General features: G+C 42.6%; 1 protein-coding gene across 3 annotated transcripts in view; it reads right to left on the bottom strand.

Annotated features, from left to right (window-relative positions):
* Positions 1-25,062, bottom strand: part of ptprg (protein tyrosine phosphatase receptor type G) — a 746,780-nt gene that overhangs the window by 243,050 nt on the left and 478,668 nt on the right. For all 3 annotated transcript variants that reach the window (XM_062973782.1, XM_062973783.1, XM_062973784.1), the window contains exon 5: positions 3-98. In XM_062973782.1, coding sequence (XP_062829852.1) covers positions 3-98 — 96 coding nt within the window. The remainder of the gene's footprint in view (positions 1-2; positions 99-25,062) is intronic.

Below are 25,062 nucleotides of genomic sequence, written 5' to 3'. Positions count from 1 at the left end.
ACCTGAAAAAAGACAGCCATCGCTCCTATTATTCTTTTCTCTTGGACAGCTGATCCAAAGCTGTCAAAGTCATCAGGATTGTAGAAATAAATCTGCATCTGTTAAAAAAATAGTAGAAAGGGCCATTGTTGAGTAACTGAGGTCAGGATGAAGCAGTGTATATATACGTTGCACTGACACTCAGGAGACTTGAGAGTAAATCTCTGACTAACCTGTGAAGTCTGCTGGATGAATTCTGGAGAAATACCTCTCAGTTCTGATTTTCTTTTCCTCTCTTACTTTATTGCAGTTGTAAAGATTAGATGAATGTGCCCCCATGAGTTAAAAGCACTTCAAAGTGGATGCCACAAGAATTATTCATCATAATAAATATACAAACCTTTTCACAGCGTTGTAGCATGTATTTTTAACCAAGATCTAAACATAAAGACTACAGTGAACCCAAATGCTCATTTCCAGATCTCTGTATTCAGTTATATTTCTGATCATAACTGCTACTTGAAAAACAGTAGCATATATGGCAAACTAAATATTCTTGGATTTTACAGATATGATTATTCACAATTCATTAACATATGCAAGTTCCTCCTACTTTTCTTCAGACATGGATCAGCACAGGCAATGTTTTCAACCTGGTTCTCACCAGTCATGTTGGACATATATCCTATTCTAACCATTCACACACATGATTAATGACCGGAAAGGGTGCTGTACAGACATTTCAGCAATAACAACTTTGTTGTTATTGTTAACTGCTACCAAGTCTACTTTGACTTATGTGATGCCATAAATCATAGATTTTCAAGTAACCCTATTATCTACAGTCTTGCTCAGGCTTTGCAGCCTCCGAGGTGTTGCTTCTTTGATTGAGTCCATCATCTAGAATGTGGTCTTCTTCATTCCCTACTGCCTTCTACCTTACCACACATTATTGTCTTTTCTTGTGAGTCATGTTTTCTCTCGATATGGTCAAGGAATGACAGTTTAAGTCAGTGGTTCTCAACCTGTGGGTCTCCAGATGTTTTGGCCCACAACTCTCAGAAATCCCAGCCAGTTTACCAACTGTAAGGATTTCTGGGAGTTGAAGGCCAAAACATCTTAGGACCCACAGGTTGAGAACCACTGGTTTAAGTCATCTTGACTTATAGAAAAAGTTCATGCTTGATTTATCCTAAGCACCATCTATTTGTCTTGTTAGCAGTCTACAATATCCATGGAACTCTTCTCCAGCAACACAATTCAAATTAGTTATTTTTTTTCCTACCAGCTTCTTCACTGTCATAACCATACATAGAAATGGGAAATACAATGGTATGGGCCATCTTAACTTTAATATTCAATGCTATATCATGACACTTCAGGATCTTATCTAGTACTTTCATCGCAAATCTTCTGAGGTAGACTATAACATTTCTGAATCCTCACACTTGGAAAACCTAAGGTTGTGTAAAGCTTATATAGAGTCTTCTAAAGATGGTTCTTCTTTACTTTGAATGGTTTTTCTTTACTTTGATTGTGCAAATAAAATACAAGTTACAGAAATACCATTTTAAGGCTTTTAAAATAAGGTTTATAACTTCAAAAGTTCTTACACATATTACATGACCCTCAGGTTAAGGAGCCAATGTTTGCTTCCACAGAAAATCTCTAGTGTTCAGAAGAGACCCAAGTAGTAAATAAAGAGTACATTTGAGGAAAACCGATGCTAGGCTGAACAGTTGTCATGGAGCCACATTAATGAGCTATGGTGATGTATTGCTTACGTAAATATGAAAGCAATCAAGAAACAGCTTTACTCCATCTGCTCTCCTACAGAAGCCATTCTAATTTATTAACAGGAATGCACTACAAATTAGGGCATGCATAGAGGCAGCAACATGTGGATGGCCTTCTGTGCTATATAATCAACACCTGTGCATTGACTGCTCTTACATTTACAAACCCTTAGAGTAATAGCAACACCTGCAGTTCAGTATCATTCCTCTACCGCCGTGGAAGGGCTTCATTCCTATGCCTGCTTCTCTGGTGCTCCGAACAGAAGCATCACATTATTGGCAATTTCCACAAGAATAATCTGGTGCAGTGAGGTCACAATAAGTGATGCATACACTAGATAGGGAATTGGATTGAAATAATATGTTCTGAAGTTATCTTAACCATATGTGATTTGGTTTCTGCGTAGCGTAGGAAGTTGCTATGTACTACGGGTACATTCACATTGTATCATTAATGCTCTTTGACATCACGTTTACTGCCATGGCATACTGCTATGGAATCGTGGGAGTTGTAGGTCTTTAACCTTCTCAGCCAAAGGGTGCTGAGACTTCACCACAGTACAACTTCCATAGCATTGAGCCAATGCACTGAGAGTGGTATCAAACTACATTAATTCTACAGTGTGGATGCTCCCCTGTCAGCTAAACAACCAAAGAGCAGCAACATACTCAGAACACATTTGCTCTGTGCCAAATAAAGAACATATAACACAACAAAGTATATATCAATAATTTTAAAACAAAAAATGAAGTCATACCCACATCTACATTAAATATATTTCTTTTAATATATGCATAAGGACAGGTTGCTTACCTGTAACCATGTTTCTTCGAGTGTACTCTGTGAATTCACACTAATGGAGAGGCTGCGCCTGCGCAGGTCCCAACGGAAAACTCTTCCCAAGCTGAAGTTTAAATTTTGGCGGTAGCCACGCCCCTCCGTCCCCGGAGGGCATAAAAGGCAGCCCTCGGCGTCTCCTCCCCAGTTCCTACGCCGCTAAGGCAACGAGAAAGGAAGAGGGTTTGCCAGAGGGGAAGGAAGGGCGGGCTTGTGTGAATTCACAGAGTACACTCGAAGAAACATGGTTACAGGTAAGCAACCTGTCCTTTTTCTTCGTGTACTCTGTGAATGCACACTAATGGAGACTAGCAAGCTTAGGTCTCGGAGGCGGGCTAAGCAAACCCTGACAACGAGAAAATGTCCAAACATATGTTTATTAAACATCAAAACATGGTCCGAGGACCCATCAAAATATTGCATTAACACACGCCAAACACCGAGAGCAACCCGGTAAGGCATGATATAACCATTTAAGAGCACATGTGTAAGTAGGAACATCATTCCCCCAAGGGGGGAAGGCAGTTGCAAATAAGGCACAAATTGTCAAAGAGAACAGTGCAAACATGTACCGAACAGGAAATCGACAAAAGAGTCGCATGAGAAAACATCCACAGAGAAGTCATAAATGCATAAGGTTTAGGACAAGCATGAAGATAAAACTGCCCTAGCAAAGGCTGAATCCTTTAAAGTTTTTTGGTCTACCCTATAGTGAGACACAAATGTAAGGGGGTTGGACCAGATCACTGTCCTGCAAATGGAGTCCAGGGGGATGCCCCTTAGGAAGGCAGTCGACGTGGAGAGACCTCTCGTCGAACGCGGGCGAACCGACGGAGGGGGAGGTCGTTTGGCTAGTTCATAGGCCAGTTCAATGGCCTGAGCGATCCAATGGGACAGTCTTTGCGAAGAAATAGGATTGCCCAGTTTATCTGGAGCATGGGCCACAAAAAGTTTTGGGGTCTTTCGAATGTCCTTAGTACGGTCCCGGTAGAAAAGAAGTGCTCTACGCACATCAAGGAGGTGCAGTCTCCGCTCAAGGGGAGACGAGGGGTCTGGGAAGAAGGCGGGAAGGACAATGTCCTGGTTAAGGTGAAAGGCCGAGACCACCTTGGGAAGGAAGGTGATGTCCGGACGGAGAACGGCGCGGTCATGATGAAAACGGAGGTAAGGTTCATCAACCCGAAGGGCCGCCAGCTCCGAGGGTCTGCGCGCTGAGGTTATGGCCACCAGGAAGGCAACTTTCCAAGAAAGGAGACGTAGGTCGGTCGAAGCCAATGGTTCAAAAGGCGAGGCAGTGAGCTGGGAAAGCACGAGCTCGAGGTTCCACCCCGGAGTAGGAGGTTGAGACGGTGGGCAGATGTTGTTGTACCCTTTCAAGAAGGTTTTGACAAGGTGATCGGAGAACAACGACGGTCTACCATGTTGTTGAAAACACCAGGATAGAACGGCCAAGTAAGATTTCATAGAAGCAAGAGAAAGTTTTTGGTCTGCCAGAGACATAAGGAAGTCCAGCACAATCGGTACCGAGGTTGGGAAGGCAGTAATTCCCCGGGAGCGAAGAAAGGAACGAAAGCGAGAGACTTTATAAGTGTAGGCCCTGGTTGTAGCCGGCTTGTGAGCTGCGCGGAGGACCTCCTGTAGGTTCTGCGGGAGGGAGGTCAGGCGAGAATCCTCCAAGCAGTGAGATGTAGAGAGGGGAGATCCGGGTGCAGGATCTGGCCGTTCTCCCTGGACAAGAGATGAGGTAGAAGGGGCAGAGTGAAGAAGTTCGCTCTGGAGAGATGAAGAAGAGCCGGGAACCAAGGTTGACGAGGCCAGGCTGGAGCTATCAGGATCGCCGACGTCGGTACCAACCGGAGTTTCTGTAGGACCTTTGGTATGAGAGGAAAAGGCGGAAAGAGGTAGATCGGTTCCGCCGACCAGTCCAGAAGGAAGGCGTCTCCCAGGCAGCCTGGAGAGGAGGACGGGGGAAGTCTTGCCCCGTATCGAGGCAGCTGAGCATTCTGGGGAGAAGCGAAAAGGTCTAGAGTGGGGAAGCCCCATTTGCGAAAAAGAGAAAGAAGAGTCTCGGGGTCGAGCATCCACTCGTGGGAGGAAGTCGTCATCCTGCTGAGGGCGTCTGCCAAGTTGTTCTGGATCCCGGGAAGGTGAATCGCCGAGATTTGGATGTTGCGGGCTATGCACCAATACCACAGCTGGGAGGAGAGGAGCATCAGCTTCCTTGAACCCGTGCCGCCCTGTTTGTTGATGTAGAAGACTGCTACTGTGTTGTCTGATTGGACGAGGACAGATCTTTGGGAGATCAGGCGGGAGAAGGCTTTCAGAGCCTTGAAGATAGCAAGGAGTTCCAGAAAGTTTATGTGATTGGCCTTCTCGGAGGGAGACCAGAGGCCTCGAACAGTGAGACCCTTCATGTGGGCTCCCCAGCCGAAATTGGATGAGTCCGTGGTTATGGTGGTGGAGGGGGGAATCGGGTGGAACGGGAGACCCCTGCAGACGTTGGAGAGGGATTTCCACCAGAGAAGCGACCGACAAACGTGGGGCGGGACCGAGAGAAACCTTGAGTTGGGGTGGCGAAACGGCTTGAAAACGTCTATAAACCACCTCTGCAGGGTCCGGAGATGGAGCCTGGCAAACGGGGTCGTGAGGACTGTGGAGGCCATGTGGCCAAGCAGTACCTGGATGGATCGAGCCCGAACCCTCCGGTGGGTCTCGCAGAAGATGATTTGTTGGCGAAGGGCTAGAAACCTGTCGAACGGGAGAGAGACAGTCCGAGCGATTGAGTCGAACAGGGCACCGATGAAGCGAATTTTGTTCGACGGGGTGAGGTGAGATTTGTCGTGGTTTAGCTGGAGACCGAGAGATTCTAGAAGAGAGAGGGTGTAGTCGACGTGACGTCGGAGGAGGGCAGGGTCGGATTCGACCAGAAGCCAGTCGTCTAGATAAGGGAAGACTGTGATCCCCTGGAGCCGGAGGTGGGCAGCCACAACAGCGACGACCTTGGTAAAGACCCTTGGGGCCGTAACGAGGCCAAAGGGTAAAACGGTGAACTGGTAGGTTTGGTCGAGAACTTTGAAACATAGGAAGCGCCTGTGGGCTTCTCGAATCGCTACGTGGAAGTAAGCGTCTCGTAGGTCTATAGACACAAAGTAGTCCCCGCGTTGAAGCATCGGGAGGATGGAGGCGATGGACACCATCCTGAACTTGGTCGGACGTATGAAGGTATTGAGCATACGTAAGTCCAGAATGGGGCGGAGGTCCCCGCCTCTCTTCGGGACCGTGAAGTATCTGGAGAAGAAGCTTTGAGGGTCCCGTACCGATGGAGAGGGCCGAATAGCCCCTTTGGCGAGGAGGGCGTCGACCTCTGCAAGAATTTCTCGAGAAGGGTTGGAGAGGAGAACCTGTCCCGTGGGCGGGAGCCCCTCGAACTCTAAGGCATAGCCTTCTTGGACAATTTTGAGAACCCAGGCATCTGAAGTAATAGATTTCCAACGGTGAAAGAAGGGAGCCAGGCGGTCCAGAAAGAGACCATGAGGTTGATTTGGCGGAAGAGAGAGGTGCAGAGGAGTGAGAGCCGCATCGGTACCGAAGAAAGAGTCTCTGGAGGGAGAGATGGCGTCAGGAGCGCCGGTGAGGTTGACCAGCGGTGGGGGTGGTACGGCCGCGTTGTCTCTGCGGCTGAGCCGCCCGTCGAGGGTGTTGGCGGTTCTGGTTGTTCGATACCGAGGGACGCCTGAAGGATTGTTGGCGGTAAGAGGGAGGCGGGAAGCGCCGAAAACGTTGAGGAAACCACTTGGTGCGGTGTGTTTGGGGTTGGTCACCACATTTAGTGGCCAGAACTTTAAAGTCATGGTTGGTTTTGAGCTTGTCATCCGTACCGGAATTAAAGAGGCCCATGGCATCGAAGGGGAGGTCTTCGATGACTTGCCTGGAGGAGGAAGACAAGCCGGACGACCTCAGCCAGGCGTGGCGACGAATGGCAATGGCGTGGGCGATCATTTTGCCGGCCGTGTCGCCCGTATGCTTAGCCATCTGGATTTGATGATGTGCTAGCGAGTCGGCCTCTTGTTGGAGGGTGGACATGACGGACCGGTCTTCATCAGACAATTTAGAGAAGAAGGGCTGAGCTTTTTCCCAAAGGATCTGCTGGTATGCCCCCATACAGGCCCCATAGTTCGCCATTCTACAGAGTAGAAGGGCTCCGGAATAGAGCTTCCGACCGACCGCGTCAAACCTCTTGCCCTCTCTGTCTGCAGGGGTAGTGGATTCGCGACCGGAAGACTGAGAAGCTTTAACGACCATGGAGTTCGGGTCGGGATGGTGTTTAAGCCATTCTAAAGTGTCGTCATCTGTACGATACCAAGACTCGATCCTCTTCGAGGTAGGAGGGATCGAGGAAGGAGTCTTCCACGAAGATTGGATGACATCTAGGAGATAAGGCAAAAATGGCAACAGCGTGGCTGGAGGGGCCTGGGCTTGGACCCGTTTGAAGACCGGGTCAGTCACTGCCTTGGAAGTCTGCTTGATTTCTAGACCCAGGGCATCAGCCATTCTAATCATTTGCTCGGAGAAGGCCCGAATGTTGTCGGTAGGCGAAGGAGGGTCCACCTCATAGGCGTCATGAGGAGGAGAGAGATCAAGGCCTAGAGATACCACCGAGGCCGAGAGAGCAGAATCAGGGCGATCTATATCGATCTCATCGTCCCCAGCCCCTTGAGGGGACTGAGGGGGAGATGACAACACAGTCTCTGGTGGCGGCAAAGCCTCAAGAGCAGGAGCCATCTGTGGCCGAGTTTCTTTGGAGGCCGAGGCCTGGGCCGCTCGAGCCAGGCGAGTGGTCTGTCTACCCCGTTCCGGTGTTGAGGTCGGGGGAAAAAGCTGTTGACGAGACGAACGATGAGAGACAGCAGGTCGAGGAGATGGCACCCTGACCACTGTCTGAGTGGAGTGGTGGGGTGAGTCCTGCAACTCGCCATCAGAAAGTTGCTGAGGAGAAGGTTGGCGAGGTCGCTGAGCGGGAGCGATCGGAGAGGATCTTCTAGAAGAAGTCGCCGAAGAAAGGACGTCCATCTTGGAGGAAGCAGAAGAGGAAGAGCGTTGGGTTGCCCTCTTCTTAGCGAGCGGTTGTTTCGATGGAACCCTCAGGGATTTACCCGGTGTGGGAGGGACCATTGCTGAGTCGGATTGGGTCCGACGAGCTTCCTCATGAGCCCTTTTGAAGGCGATCTTCATCGCAGAGGTCGACGGAGGAGCCCCGAGATGGGATCGAGCCGAGGATACGGAAGCCACCGAGCTCGATGTCGAGGAAGGGCCGACCCGACCAGAACGTGTCGACACCGTGGCCGTGGTGAGTGTGCACGGTGGTTTAGCGGCTTTAGACGATCTGGAGGCTCTGGACGCCTTAGACGAGACCGAGGGAGCTTTAGCTGTTGGAGCCGACATCGATCCCGGATTAAGCGGCGGCTTCGTGCCCGAAGTCGACGGAGCGGGTTCAGGGGCAAGCGATTTTTCGTAGAGCGCCGCTCTAAGCCTCGCGGCTCTATTTTTCCTAGCCTGAGCCGTTAGGGCCAGGCAGAAACGGCAGGTACCGACGACATGTGCCTCCCCGAGGCAGTAGAGGCACTTGGCGTGGCCGTCGGAATCAGGAATTTTAGCGGCGCACTGAGTGCAACGCTTGAAGCGAGTCGTAGACATGAGAATCCGAAGTGAACCTTGCGGCGGAAAAAAAGGAACTGGGGAGGAGACGCCGAGGGCTGCCTTTTATGCCCTCCGGGGACGGAGGGGCGTGGCTACCGCCAAAATTTAAACTTCAGCTTGGGAAGAGTTTTCCGTTGGGACCTGCGCAGGCGCAGCCTCTCCATTAGTGTGCATTCACAGAGTACACGAAGAAAAAACTGTAAGTATAGTCATAAACATATATAAGGAGCCCCAATGGCGCAGTGGGTTAAACCCTTGTGCCAGCAGGACTGATGACTTGAAGGCTGGGTTGCTGACCTGAAGGTTGCCGGTTCGACTATAACCCAGGGAGAGTGTAGATGAGCTCTCTCTATTAGCTCCAGCTCCATGTGAGGAGATGAGAAAAGCCTCCCAAAAGGATGGTAAAACATCAGAACAGCCAGGCATTCCCTGGGCAATATCCTTGCAGACAGCCAATTATCTCACACCAGAAGCGACTTGCAATTTCTCAAGTCACTCCTGACACACACACACAAAACTTGTATAGGGCCATTTAAAGAACGTTCTCCTTAGGTTCTTCTATACTTTGTGCAAATAAAATAGAAATTACCAAAATACAGTTTTAAGGCTTGTTGAGTAAGGTTTATACTCTTTACACATACAGTAGAGTCTCACTTATCCAACATAAATGGGCCGGCAGAATGTTAGATAAGCAAATATGTTGGATAATAAGGAGGGATTAAGGAAAAGCCTATTAAACATTAAATTAGGTTATGATTTTACAAATTAAGCACCAAAACATCATGTTATACAACAAATTTGACAGAAAAAGTAGTTCAATACGCAGTAATGCTATGCAGTAATTACTGTATTTACAAATTTAGCACCAAAATATCACGATGTATTGAAAACACTGACTACAAAAAAGCGTTGGATAATCCAGAACGCTGGATAAGTGAGACTCTACTGTATTTCATGATCCTCACGTTAAGGAGCCAATATTTATGGTATGTACTATACGAGTATTCAAAAATAATATTCTAGGCTACATGCAACATGAACAAAAATTCCACCGATGAGGCTTAACATTTAATGCATTGGACACCAATGGTTGATGCATAATTGACTTCCGGTTCATGTCCCATTTCCTATATGAGCTTCTCCAGGTGCTAGTCTTTCTAAATCAGTGGTTCTCAACCTGTGGGTCCCCAGATGTTTTGGCCTTCAACTCCCAGAAATCATAACATATAGCAAACTGGTTGGGATTTCTGGGAGTTGTAGGCCGAAACACCTAGGGGCTCACTGGTCTAAATAAAAACAGAGATACTACTTAGTGGAACAAGGGGAAGATTCAGTTCAAAGACATGAAAACATGACTCCGCTAGAAGCTTATACTCTTGCAACATGGGAAGGCAACAGCCACCTCATGACATCACATCAGTACTACCCGCATGCAACTCTGATCACTTCTTTTAGGTATATTGTTCTCATTTGTATTATTTGAAAAATGAGTGTTCTGTCTGTTGAAATAATAACATATATAATCACATTCCTTCTCCAGAATATTTACTCCCAAATACTTGAGAATTTAATTTATTTCAAAATAACATATCTGATTTCTCACTTGCTTCTCAGGAAACAGCACTTTTTGCTGCCGAATAAATCCCAAGCAGGTGGTTTTTGTCTTCTCCACTGATAACTTTATATATTTATGCAGCTTCCCTTCTGAAGCATGAAGCCATTAAACAAGTTACTTATTTAAAGGTGTTTATCTGAAACAGCTGTCATGTGCAAGGTCTTCTTTAAAGGTAACAAACATAATCTAACTGTACAGTTAGCCCCAAGATAGAGAATGTGTCTCATATAAAGATCCATTCTGTCTCCCTTTGAAGGAACAAAAAGGAATGGTCATCACAATTGTATTGGTGTGGAATTACTTAATCTACATACAACAAACAATTTTAAATCACTGTGAATGTGTTTGTGCTTCTAAAAAGCAGTCACAAGAGAGATGTCACTAATTTGTTTTTGTCTTCCACAGATGTTTAGATACACAAATCGTTACACTTCTCAAAGTTTTTCTGACATAAAACACGCCAGATGGGCATGTGATGACATATACTGTCCTCTTTAATGGTATAATTAGAAGGTAAAAAAATGGTTTAACTGAGATGCCCTGTTCCCTGAAGTGGTGAAAGGAGTCAGAACACAATAGTTCTCCTCATTTTAAGGGCCCTTGAATAATTTCAAGACTTTTACAGGAGACAATGTCAGAATGGACCAAAATATCCCTTGTATTTCTGATTTCTAAAACCACTCCAAGAGTGTGCTTTTCAAGCCACAACACAACTAACTATATCACAATAAATTTAAATTACTTTCAAAATAGTATATGAAAGTGATGAATAATGCAACAAACACCTTATATGAGTAGCTAGACTCAGTCAGGTTGTTGTCTGGGTACCATATTAGCATTTTCTTCTTATCTTCTGTCAATGCGGAATAGGTAATACCTCCAGGAAAATTGTTTCAGAACTTTTTCATCCTGTCTTGTCTTCTATCACTTCTGATGTATTCTCAGATTATAAAAAGACCTCTTAGGGGAGTAAAAGAACACAAAGAGAAGCCAAAATTGCCCCCACTAGAGGATGCATGAACATTTAGAGTAAAAAGACACAAAATTTAGAAGACTCAAAAATTGGATGTGGCATAACATCTGATCAACACAGATTGGCACAATTTTGGTGAGGTTTTAGACAGCAGCCTATTTTGGTTTGACCAGGGAGTGCAGCCGGGATTATCCGAATTCAAATCATGTGGTTTTCCACTGAGTAATAGCCCTTTGGAGCCCCCAGTGGTGCACTGGGTTGAACCACTGAGCTGCTGAACTTCCTGACTGAAAGGTCAACTGTTCGAATCCAGGGAGTGAGCTCCCACTGTTAGCCCCAGCTTCTGCCAACCTAGCAGTTCGAAAACATGCAAATGTGAGTAGTTCAATAGGTACCACTCTGGCGGGAAGGCAATGGTGCTCCATGCAGTCATGCCAGCCACATGACCTAGGAGATTTCTATGGACAATACCGGCTCTTCGGCTTAGAAATGGAAATGAGCACCAACCCCCAGAGTCGGATACAACTAGACTTAATGTCAAGGGAAAACCTTTACCTAATACCCCTTTCCATACATTTTCTGTAGTATCTGAGATACATTAGTGCAGGTGGATAAAAATAGCACTCCAGCACATCACTGGACTGTTGTTCCCAACATTCTTCCTCACTGCCCAAGCTGGCTATGATAGAAGCCACAGTTATATCTCAGTTGTATGAAACAAGGGAGTTGGATCTATTTTACAACTGGATCCCTGTAGAAAAGAGTATGTCCAATTAACTTTAACAATTCTAACATCAATTTCTTATAAGTTCTAGTACCTACAGCACATTCTTCTTCACTTCCTTGTATCATAAGTGTGTCTAAACAACACTGGAATGTGGTCAAGATGGGAAATTGTATCCATGAGGAAGAACAGACAAATAAGCAAAGACGATGGGAAACCGCAGGATCATTGGATCATGCTACAACAGTGAATACAAAGACACTCAAAACTCTAAAAAATAATGCTGGGTTAGATGGGTAGAACTTTGGGTGGCATGCTTGGGCCCAATGGTGCCATATGGACAGGACTTTGGGGCCCAAGTCTGTGATCCAACTGAAAAGAATTAAAAGCAAGGGCAACAAATATGGAATAACCACATCACCACATTTTGACCTAGGTAAAATGATACCCAATCCCATCTAAATTTTAGTCAGCACTGTTACTTATTTCTAAACTCTAATGGAAGTTTGGGTGTGAATGATAATAAAGTTCTATACTTAGGGGCAAGGAACCAGCTGAGGTTCAGGGATCTCCTCCACTCATCTTTGCCAGACCGTGTGGGGTTTCAAATATCCACTGCAAGGATTTGGAGGCTACCCACCGCTTCACTGTACCACCCATTCCTTAAAAAAAATCTTAACTTTATACTCTTTAGGGTATGCCACTCCCTATTCACACTTTTATTCTCCAGAGAGACCTTTTTATGAGTAGGATTTAATTTCCTTTATTTTTAAAAGAAATCACTTATAGCTCTAAAACAATGAGGCTTGAATATGGTTAATCATATGGTGAAATTGTTCCCCATGCTCTCAAATTACCTTGGCGTGTCATGCGTGATTTGAATTTTTTAAAAAATTTTTTTACAAATCTCAAAATGCCTTTGGGGAGCCTACGGGATGCACTTTTTCCACACTTGCTCTAAACTGTACCTAACTATGCCACTGCTTCGCCCATCTTTTATCTTTTTATCTCCTGATAAAGACCATGGAAATTCAGCAGAGAATACATTTGCCTGGCAGAGCTGGAGGATACATTTTAATTGTTTTGCCTTCATATTCCCAGCCTCATAGATCCCTGGCAATCTCTTACAAATTAACAGCCTCCAGGTTTGGACCATTCTCAATTTATACAAGAAATTCAACATGAGACATTCATGCGCTGGTGTTAAAATTAAAAACAACTTGGTTTAGGTTACACTGCTTGCGCTCCATTCATCTGAAACAAATAAAGCAAATCCTAAGTAACAGCATTCAGTGACATGTCTTATTCACAGTGAACTAACATCCAAATAAAAATATTCTCAGATAATATTCCTCTAACATATCATGGCAGAAAAAAATCAATAAACTCAGGATATTCAGGTGTCGAATGCATTTCAAGCTATCTTTGCACATAATGTTTTAAAGAAGTAGATATTTGTGTAAGAGTAAAGAGTGTCATGAGTTGAGACTTAATCCTCATCTACTCCAGCTACATCCCTGGCTATTCTGGAGTGTTATGTTCTGGACTGGCTCCAAATTGACTGTGATGATGGTCACACACATCAGGCTGAACCGTCTGTGTTAGGATCCAGATGGCTGGAGACTATATTGGCCACCTGGGTTGGCCCTTTCATTGTATGTCATTGTTGCTGCTCCTCGCTGGTTATGGTGGTCTCTATGAGCACCTGGCCATTGAGATTGCATCTGCTGAGATCATAATGGGTCGCCTTGATGATCAGTAAAGAAGGATATAGAGTGACCTTTTCTGATTGACTTCAGCAGATGTAACCACAATAGTCACATGCTTGCAGGAAGCTCCATGGCCTGCAAGGAGTGGTGGTAGCGATACACAGACAACCCATCCCCTTCCCTGCAGTGTTTTTGTTTATATTGAGAATAAATTGAGCCAAAATAGATTGATCTAGTTATTGAAATGGCTACAAAGCTCATGTATGCTTGTTCCGTTAAAAACTCCGAAGTATCCCGACTTTGATTACTGAGGAGCAAAGTTGGGACAAGAGCTACAAACTACAGATACTTACTAGAAATTGCCATGCATCATGAAACTACTAATGCCGAATTTTGGTTCAATATGGCTGGGGGGAGGGCGTTATACAGATGGCCTTATTACAGGAAATTTATATTTTTGAGGACTTGATATCCATCTCCCATAAGCCTTTGATATTCATCTCCCATCAGCAGAGGCCTCCAGCTTGCTCCTGCTTCCAACAGTGGCAAGTCACATATGTTTGGGGAGCTTATAATGAGGTTATGAAAGAACACTCCTCCCTAGTTCAGACATAATGGAAATCAATGGCTTTCTGAGCTTTGATGAGCCTGAGACTTCATCAATTCCCTTGTCTTCACCTGTTTCACACCCACACGACATGTTAGAAAAATTCTGCTTCGGTTTTTAAGCAGCCACGATTCATGAAGCTTAGGGAACTGTGGCTGATTAGGGAATACAAATATGGTTTCAAATTCTGACTCAAGAATTACATTAGTGTACAATAAAGTTAAACGCAGTGCTGGTCAGAAATATGAAACAGGATATGCTCAATTGCTTGGTGTCATGTGGGTAGATACTCTGGACAACCAGTTCTACACCTGAATGCTGTTGCTGCACATAATGAATGGCTTTGGGATAACTGAGGCTGTGGTATATTTAGAAATGCCTGGCTGGTTTGCTATCTTTCCTCAGCTAATTACCAAATTTGTAAATATAGTTTTTGTAGCAAACAAATCCCTGAGTGTCTCCTCTTTACTCACAAGGAAATTGTACAAAGTACATAACTCAGTGAATTTGATGTTGTTATTAACTGCTGTCTAATCATCTTCAGCTTAAGATGACCCTATGAATTAAACACCTGCAAGTATCAATAACCCTGCTCAAGTCTTTAAAACTCAACGTTGAGACGTACTTGACAGAATCAATTCACCTGTAATGTCAACTTCCTCTTTTCTTATACCTGCCTCCTTGCCAAGCATTATTGCCTTGTCTTTTGGGTAATGTCTCCTCATGATATGCCTAAGGGACGATAGTCATCGAGCCATAGGGAGGGGTGAGTGACAAATAAAATCTATTATTATCCTTATCATCCTCTTGGCTCAGGGTGGGCTCAGGCTTGATTTGCTATAGTGCTCATTTATTTGTCTTTTTGGCAGTCCAGGGTATCCATAGAACTCCCTTCCAGCACACTCAACGTGGTTATTGAGTCTCCAGTGACACGTTCCATCTAATGTGAGTGAGAACAAATATATCTCAATGGAATGGAATCAGAAATCCAGTGTTTATGAGCAATTCTATTACCCTTACCTATTCAAAAGTATCATACAATCTAGTTGCATTCTTTAAAAAGTCTATAAGCTCTTCAAAACAATTCAGTGCTATGATGAACAAGCCAGCTTAATGCAGAGGGAATAGTTAAGTAGGCTGCTGGGGAGTCAAAATATTTGGAGAAGAAGATAGGACTAAAAAGGACTCCGAGCACAGAATACTGAAGAAAGTAGTCTGAACAATTTGCTTTGATTCAGTGGAGCTAAGTATTGAACAGACTAATCTTTAATTATTATTACTTTTCTCAGCTGTAGTGTGGGAAGGAATTTGCTGTGGGATGTGAAATCCCTTGCTCGGAACCAAATAGTATGCAAAGTCTCTATATCCATGTAACTAATTTCTTTGTGAGGGTTTAAGCATAGCAAACTATTTAGGGAATTCAAAGTTTTATCACAGTGCATTCGATTACTTGTAGTTGTGAGATAAACGAACAAATGCAAGCATGACTTTGCAATGTGAATCCTATTTTAAAAATAAATGTAGGTACCTAATGGAGTAATCACTTTTTGGCTACTATCCTGCACAGAATTTAGTATATTTAAGCCCTTTGGTTTCGGTGGGCTTAAGCATACTTAGCAATGTGCTGGACTTTGGTTTATCTTTTATAGTAGGCTTACTTAGTGATAAAATTATAAAATCTGAAGGACTAGGAATTCCAATGGTCCATAAGGGGTGGGGGGGGGAGGGGAAAGATAGTAATTTTTCTAACCTATGCTATATGTACGCAATACATTTCTACTCTACCACTTCAGTGTGGTCCGGAAGTGACCAGGATATGCAGAGCATGAATGTCTAAGACTTTAAAGAGCACACACACATACACACACACCTCAAGAAAAACAGCCTAGCTGTGATGGCCATAGTACCTATACATGGAACAGCTGAGATCTACACGGATGTGGGAAGAACACATTCATAGATATTCAAGGTAGTAACTATGTATAAGGGTAAAAAAGATCAATCATCATCACACTGACCAATAGGGGACTCATGATAGCTTACAAAGAACCAGATGCATATAAAGTTCATATCACACAAATGTCAAAACATCATTAAACTATTATAAAAGATTAAACAAAAGGTAAAAGTATAACTTTTTTTTTTACGAAGGACTGTCAAAGGAAAAAGCCATCAACTGCAGATAGAAGAATAGCAAGGACACCAGTCTAGATTCTCTGTGAAGGAGTTTCTAGTCCTAGGAGCAGCACCAGAACACACCCCATGCAACGTTCATGCTCCAGATGTAAGAATGAGAGTGAAAGGATAGAGATAAACTCAAAACACATGATTGAAGTCTATAATTGTTTCATATGATGCATTAAAGTAAAGGTAAAGGTTTTCCCCTGATATTAAGTCTAGTCGTGTCCGACTGTGGAGGTTGGTGCCCATCTCAATTTCTAAGCTGAAGAGCCGGCGTTGTCTGTAGACACCTCCAAGGTCATGTGGCTGGAGCAATACCTATTGATCTACTCACATTTGCATGTTTTCTAACTGCTAGTTTGTTCGAAGGAGAGGAGAGATTTTTGTGAAGTGAGTATGTTTCTGAAATATCCAGAGGATTCTGAGGTATGTAATGAGCCAACCAGACTGGAAGCAGTGCAAAAGTGCAAACTAAACAGCCTTCCAGACAACTTCCCACATTAACTGTATGTGTGCCTCAAAACTTCCAGCCACAACACAAAGTATAATGGGGCACAGATTCATGTATGCCAGCCATGCTGGGACTATTCAGGAATCAGTTTGTTCCATTGCTGCTTGTAAACTAGTTGTATGGCTCCAAGACTGTCTCTAGATACTTTGCTGCCTGAGGTGGAACATTACGTTCCAAGTCAAGGCATATGCATAACACGAAAGCCAGATCATTTATGATGACAGATTAGGCACAAACTCCCACAAGTACATTTTGCCATCCTTAGCAGTAAAAACGCAGTAACCAGTGTAGTATCACGGTACATACCTATTTATACGTCAAGCTCATTTATACACCGAGGGCAAGTTTTGAAGCCAAAATTATGGATTTTGATGTGACCATGGATAAGTCAAGGGTCATTTTGAGGAGAGGGTAATGCACCAGTGCTGGTTCAAGGGGTTGATCTTCCCGGGCATATAAAAAGGTCAAAAGTGGTGCCACAATAGAGACAGTAAACAGGAACAATGCTTCTTTTAGGGTTCTCTTGGAACAACTAAGCTCTCCCCTTTTGCCACTCTACTTATAGCCATACCTGGGACAGATTCAGATGAGATCTCAAAGGAACTGCCTTTGTTTCTAAGAATGGAGAAACACATTTACTACCTTTTCATGTCTTTGGGTTCTGTACATTTCATGGTCAGCAAGGGAGATGGCTTTATTTCCCTCAAACCCTTCCTTCACCACCATCTTAAACTCAGCATTAGTATCTGCAATTCTGTTACATTCCATCATCACATTTCTTCCCATGTAATAACTCTTTAATATCCATGCACACTGAAGCAGCCCATAAGCTTTGAAAACATCTATATAATTTATTTTGTGTCTTTTGGGTTATCAACACAATGCATTTTTAAAATTCTGCTATATTTTGCACATGGCCAATATAACTAATGCCTGGATATATTCCATGTAAGAGTACGCAAAGAAACCGAAATTAAGATTTTTAGAACACATAGAGCTGCTGTATAGGGCAGTCGAATTCAATAGTGTGTTAATTTCATATGTAAATACAAATGATTTTAACAGCTTTAGTGTTTATGCTTTCCACAACATCAAACTTTTTATCCCCCCTCCTCAAATTGCTTTGTACTCAGAGTAACAACCATATGATTCACCATGAAATGAAGTCTGGAAAATCGTTTTGGATAAATAGAACTATAAATTCAATAGAATTTCCATGACAACATAGACTGCAACACTATGCCGCAAATAAATCCTTATAAATCATTCAAAATCAAGAAGAAATCTGCAATAAGTCTTCTGTTTCAAAGCACACAAGAGCTGTGAATTACAGTGTTGTGGTTATTACTTCACTAGAGATTTACATGTTCACTCCTTTCGCCTTTATAGGTTTTGTTGTGTATGACAAGAGTTCTTCCAAGTTCAGTCAACACTGATAGTAGAAACAGGTGACTTTTGTGATACATAGCAAGGCACATACACACACATTCACTTATACAGTTAACACACATTCACAGGTCAAAGCCTTAGTGGGTAGATGAATGATGATACTCCTGAAATTCAAATAAGATATAGGATGTGTTAGGTTTAGAAAGGTGTTTTGTTTTTGTAATTTTGTTGTTTATTTGTTCAGTTGCTTCCGACTCGGCACCACCCCCAGCTCCTTCAAGGTCAAGCCAGTTCCTTCAAGGATACCATCCATCCATCTTGCCCTTGGTCGGTCCCCTCTTCCTTTTTAGATTAATTGTTGTAAATAATCTTGTTTAAAACCACCAATGATTAACATTGAAAGGAATGTCCTACACAATTCGAAGGACCGCCAATGGGCAATCTTAGGGGAACTTCAAGACTGGTAGCTATTTAAAAGTGCAAATTACTGCAAAATCAGAAAAAAGTCTGAAGTAACCATGTGGAAGCATCTGCACAAATCAAATTCCTCTTGAAATCCTATTAACCATCTTCTTATGCATGAAAGATGCAGATAAAGTTTCCCAGAAGTTGCTCCATAAAGCTGTTGAACTTTCCTGGGATGCCAAGATTAAGAGCTAGGAATGTACCTGATTTTTAAACAGACTTCCAGTATGTATATTCTCAGACTTCAATGGGCCCAGACCTAGGGTGTGGTGGTCAAAATAAGCAAATAATTAAGATTAACATGCTACAACCTCATCTTTTTAAGAAAGCAATTGTTAAAGATATCTTCCATAAACTTCCCATAGCACAATTCTTGGGCTTTGGAACCACATGAAGGTCTTCCTGCCAGGAAACAAAATATCACTCAGGGCAGCCAAACCCTCAAAGACTATTGCCTTCTTGAGGAAAAGCCAGTTAATGCAACATACCAAGACACAGCAAGTGTTTTGATAAAAGCCAACACATTGGCAGTGAGGAAGGAAACTGTCTGAAATGTGAATTTCAAAGATCACCCAAGAGGCACTGCAGTTGATAGAATTTGTCTTCAAAGTCAACAGAAATTGACTTGAGATGTCCAAGCTCTTTTGAGTGACACACCTCTTCCTAAAGGGTCACTAAAGGACAAAGAACATTTACTGGAACAAAGACACTGAAAGAGTGCATTGCTTTGCCACATAGCTCCCAGCCAAAACCTTAAATGCTCTTGAGAAATTTAATGTTTCACATGATTCAAAGATCTGTCAAAATCACACAGTTGGAGGTAGCAGACACAAAGAATATTATGTGATAACATTATCTTCTTCCTCAGCTCTTCAGCAAGGTTCAATGAGCCCTTAGAATAAAATGCCCAAGGGCTGAATGTCAGGGAATCACACGCGGCCCATTCAGCAACTGACCCATTCTGCGTTTTGCTCAGGTCCTATTGAAACTGCATTGTATAATCAGTGTAGACATGTATAATGCAGTTCAATGCAGTTAAACTGCATTATATGAGTTTACACTGACCATTAATGCTGTTTCAATTTACATTATAGGCAGTGTAGATGGGGCCTCAGACTCAGATGTGAGACATGTATGCTACTCTAGGCTACCATAAAGCCCTGGTTGCCTTATAAAGTAAATGTGAACACAATGGATGTGTTTATAAGCATAAACCTATAACCACTAGTGCTTGGGAAGGAACCAAAACACATGCTTTCCAAATAGCCAGGTGCAATCATCCGGTATCTCCAGTTAAAGATTTAAAAAGACATTGATAGTAAAGACTGAGACACAGGAGAGTCAATGCACAGCACAGTGGACTTCTTAGATCAATACTTTTAACCTACACAAAAGACAACTTCATGTTACACTTTGCTAACTTTCTGTGATAGACATGAGCTATAAACTGCCTTTCAAAAATATATGGGAAAATTTAATGTAGGCGATGTTTGACATGCTAGATGGCATGTCAATCATGTGACATTTGTAGAAATCTTTTTTCACAGAATATTGACACTTTAAGAGGTATCTGCTGTTGTAACTTCAACATATTCTATTTAGAAGTTTAGAAGGCTAAACTTGTATTAAGTCAGACCACTGGCTCATCTATCTGAGCATCATTTGTACTAACTGGCAGAGGTCTTGCAGAGTTACACAAAGAAATCTTTTCAATCCTCTCTAGGATTGCACCTTCTACATGCAAAATTGATGGTTGACCATTAATTCTGCTTATGAAAAATCACAATGTAAGATAATGTTAAAAGTCTTTTGAACTAAAACTTGTTTTGATAACACTTCACGGGGCTCTATGTGTCCAAAGGTTTTTTAATTTTTATATTATTCTATTCTATTTTTTTTTCTTTTTACTCCGGTTTCCATCTGGTTGCCTACTACTACACTGGAGTACATACTAAGCAAGGCTGATGACTCAAGGAACACTCAATTAGCTGTTTACACCTCAGAGCTACTCTGGAGCACAATTCTCTGCTAAAGCAGCACAAATCTTAAGGCAAGGAACAGCAGATGGTGTAAGGACTGTAGATAAAGACGAAGTATAACTTTAACATCAAACATCAAAGATAATCTGTAATCCAACCATAGGTTTGCTTTATCAGAGACATTGCAGTAACTCCATCAAACACCAAGTAACTTTTGTCAACTAATACCTACAACTCTTGGTTGTCTAGAGACTGTGGCTTTATTTTACAAGAGTCATTGTAATTAGAACAAGGCAGGCCTACAGAAACAGTGACAAACCCCTGTCTCCATTAATATCATCTCCACCTCCTAGGAAAAGAAAGAAAACAAAACAAACAGAGATAAAAGTCTACTTCTCCCCCATAGTTAAAATGGAGCCGGAGCAAGAACATAATTCCCTCACAGCTTCTCCTCTAGACTGGATCTTAGATCACTGTTGGGTAATTTTTAACCCTTATGAGAACTCAGGCATAAGTATAGCTGAGGAGTTTGCCTTCGCCACTGTTGATCTGGATAATCTGGACGGTAAGGGGTGTGTGTGCAGGAGGTATGTTTTAACATTTCCTGATGAAGATGATGAGGTTCCTATCAATATAACAGAGGGGGACCTGGAATCAAAACTAACATCAGAGGCCCTCAAAGAACCACCCATCACAGAGGATCTGGTCAATCAATTAACCAGTCTGAACTCCGATCAAGCTATTAAGTACTATCTTGCAGAAACCATATACATTAGAGTACTTTCACTGATTTCTGGATAAGTCAAATGGGATTGTCCTTGGGTGTTACACAAATCCATAATTTTGTCCCCCTAGCCTGTTCTCAAGGTGGACTTACATACAAGTCTATATAATAACTTTCAGAAACCAAGTTTTACTGTAGGCCATGCAGACCAGACACAGCTGAAGTGGGAAAAGTTGACACAAGTGTTTTCCTGCACCGTTCTAGTTCATCAGCTCATGAAATGATATGACTCTGCATGGGGAGTTCATTATAGACATATGCAGTATAAATTACGGCTGTCTTTGCCTCTACATCTGTTGACTTCCTACCATAATCCATACTGCACACGCTTGTGATGAAATCTCCATGCAAAACCATGCTATTTCATGAACTGATGAACTAGAATGACACACAAATAGTTTTCTTCTCCTTCCTTCCTAAAAGTTTACTCCATAAAAACCACTAAGATATACTGGATTTACACTCAGCAAAATTAGCAAAGCACTTTGTTAAATGTACTCTGTTCTTAGTCAGAAGTGAAATCTTGCAATGTATTAATATTACCACAATTTGACCACCAATCATTAACAAAAAGTTTCATTATTCTTCGATATTTGAAGAATGCATGTTGTCCAGGCTTTTGGGAAGAGTAAAATTAAATAAGTGGGTGGCTGTGAGTTTTCCAGGCTGTATGGTCATGTTCCAGAAGCATTCTCTCCTAGAACATGGTCATGCAGCCCAGAAAAATCACAGCAACCCAGTGATTTCAGCCATAGAAGCCTTCAAGAACACAAATTAAATAAGACTGGATTGTGCAATTAAGAATCCCCTTAAATATAACAGAGCACAAGTGACCCATAAACATATCTGAGGATATGATCCTAAAAAGTAAGGCGCTAGGGTGGTGCAACTGAAAACGTCCTCCACTTGGTACCTGTCTCCATTCAGATGGCAGGTACAAACAGGGAGGGAATCTAATAGGACAATATTTGACAGATTTTCATTTCATTTCTTTTACCCTGCCCTGGCACCTCAGTATCACAATTCTTTAAATTAATTAATTAAAATAAAAAGGTAGATTGATACAAAGTCCTCATTCCAAACCAGTCACCCTTATGAGTTTCTCATGACCACTTGGATTTTTCACTGATGGAAAATACACATATGCACAATTTAGATTTAAACAAATGCCTTTTCTATTCTCTTGCTGCCCCTAAAAACCCCTCCAGTCTTCCCCTCCCCAATATAGCTTGTCAAAATGGCATTAATTTATGTTTCTCTGTGAAATAAGCTCATACAGGATGTTTTACTGTTTTAACCACAGAGAGAACACTTCTGTAAAGGAGCCAAACTGTCCACCGCAGAAGGGAGGTTTCCTTTATTTCTCAAGCCCATCTCCGGACTCTCTGTGCATAACCAACATTATGGCCTCTAATTTGGATAGCTCAGCCTGGCTGAAATGTTTGCTTTGGCTTAGCCCTGATGACTACAAAGCAGCACACCTAGCTTGAACTGTCTTCCAACAGGAGTTACACAACCAGAACCTTATCAGAGTAATCAGGAAAGCAGCTTGCATACCTAATTGCCATTCTTTCAGCATGTGAAGCTGCTTACACTTCAGCCTATAATGTCTACCAAGAGGAAGCTGCTGTGTTTCGTGTTTACTTTAGACAAGTACAAAAAGAAAGGATCAAGGGCCTGAGGAGCCAAACTCCATGAGGTGTCAACAGAGTGCCCTGAATAATACATAAAGCAGCTACACTCTTATCCCTAAAACCACAGGTGTGAACCAGATGTCATGCTTATCTCCTCTTGAGATTACAGCAAACAAAATTCATGCCTGCTGCATACAAATTGAACTGTGGCTCAGGAAGCCTGAAATATATTAAAAGCCTGGCACTGAAGTTCAAAACACAGGTAATGACTAGCAGATTGCCAAGTTCTGCGGAGAGTGTCTTAAAAGTATTTTTCATATCAAAGTTTGTGGTTTGGCTTTCCTTTTTTAAAACTCTTGCTTGAGTGGTTCTATAGATCATTGTTATTGCCGTTATTGTTATTCCTGATTTATCAGTCTCTCTACAACTCCCCACATATAACAATATCTTGAAATAGTATACAGCCTCCAAAAATACTATTAAACAGCCATTTAAATGCAAAACATTAAATATTCAAAACAACCTTTGGTTCAAACGTTTTAAACTAGAGGTTCAAAATGCAGTTGTCAGACTGGGCAGCGCTCTTAGTTCAGAATCACATTGGTGGAATGATGGGTATTTAACAAGAGCCTAAAATTTGCCACAGTTGGGACCTCCTGAATGCTAGATAAGTATTTGTATTTGGCTGCTTGCGGTGGTGGAAGACATACCAAAAGGTAGATTTGGCCATATATAAGGTATATTTCGAGGTTATCATTAAAATGATGTTGTTGACATATATAAACGATAGATGTTTACTGGGTTGCTGTGGGTCTTTCAGGCTGTATGGCCATGTTCCAGAAGCTTTCTATCCTGACCTTTCGCCCACATCTGTGACAGGCATCCTCAGAGGTTGTGAGGTATGTTGGAAAGTACAGTATCAGAACAGTAAATAAATATATGATTATGTCATAAAGATATGAATCGTATACTGAGACGTATCATACAAAACATATTAAGCAAAGTTCTCCTATATTCTTGTGTTTTTCCTATTTTTTTTTTAAACGAAGCCAATCGTGTCGATGAGCCAGCCTGACATTTGGTTTTCTAAACATTCTTGCACTCTAAAGGGGGCATCTGTAACGTTGTACAACAGACATCAGAAGGAACACCAGCTGTCATAAATGGCAACAGATTTTATTCTGAAGTTGACACTTGGCTCTGGCTCTCCACTTGTCCATTACTCCTTATTTTCTTCTGTCATTCGCTCCATCAAAAAGTAGTTACTATCAGTCGATGAGCACCCGAAAAATGCGGATTATATACACAGTTTACTGATTGTGAATCTGTGACATGTATGAAAAAGGGAAATATACCTGTGACCGTGGCAAAAAGCCCAAGCCTGCCAAGCTGTCTTCAAATTAGAGAGTTAGCACTTATTCTTGCCAAAAGCAGCTGAACCAGAAAGAAAGAGCACGGCCAAAAATTCTACACAGCTGTTGGTTGTCAGGGAGGACAGTGCCATTGCTCTTTGCATCTATTTTATTGTCCTGCTGCAACATCTCTTTCATATTTTCATTTCCAAGCCTCAAGGTAGATGTTAACAAGGCGGCTAAAGTTCTTTTGTCCATCGTAGCCAATGTTTAATTCTCATTAGAGTTAATGAAGGGAGTCTCAAATGACCACAGAATCACATGATCACTGTAATCAAATGCAAAATACAGTCCTCATTCTGCGTCTATCCCTGGACTTTCTCCCGGTCTCTAATCCATTGAGCACAACACTCTGAAAGCAGTCCCAGCTAAGGCTGTGTTTTCCCAGCTGAGGGGCGTCTTTGTCAAAGAGAGAGGCTGTTTCCTATTCTTTCCAGATGTTGCACCCAACACTGCTCTGCTGGCATAAAATTGCCTTCTCAGATTACTAAAAGCTCACCATAATTGCTTCTTATTGGGAAATTCACCACAAAGAGCAGATGGTTTATTTATACTCAGAAAAAGAAGCCACACTTTGTAGTTGCAGTACTTGGTCAAAATGACCCAGAACCACATCTCAAAGTCACACCATATTATGTCCTCATAGACTGCTATGAATTGTATTATTTATCATTCCATGAAAATGCATCTGTGCTACAACTTCCTGGACTCTGGGGTTCAATGTTCATGCCTGAAACCCAGCATAAAAGAAGCAGGCCAAGAGAGTATC

This window comes from Anolis carolinensis, chromosome 2 (assembly GCF_035594765.1).
Source record: "Anolis carolinensis isolate JA03-04 chromosome 2, rAnoCar3.1.pri, whole genome shotgun sequence".
Lineage (NCBI taxonomy): Eukaryota > Metazoa > Chordata > Lepidosauria > Squamata > Dactyloidae > Anolis > Anolis carolinensis.
The sequence above is the reverse complement of the archived record's forward strand: the minus strand, read 5'-3'. Positions and strand labels throughout refer to the sequence as shown.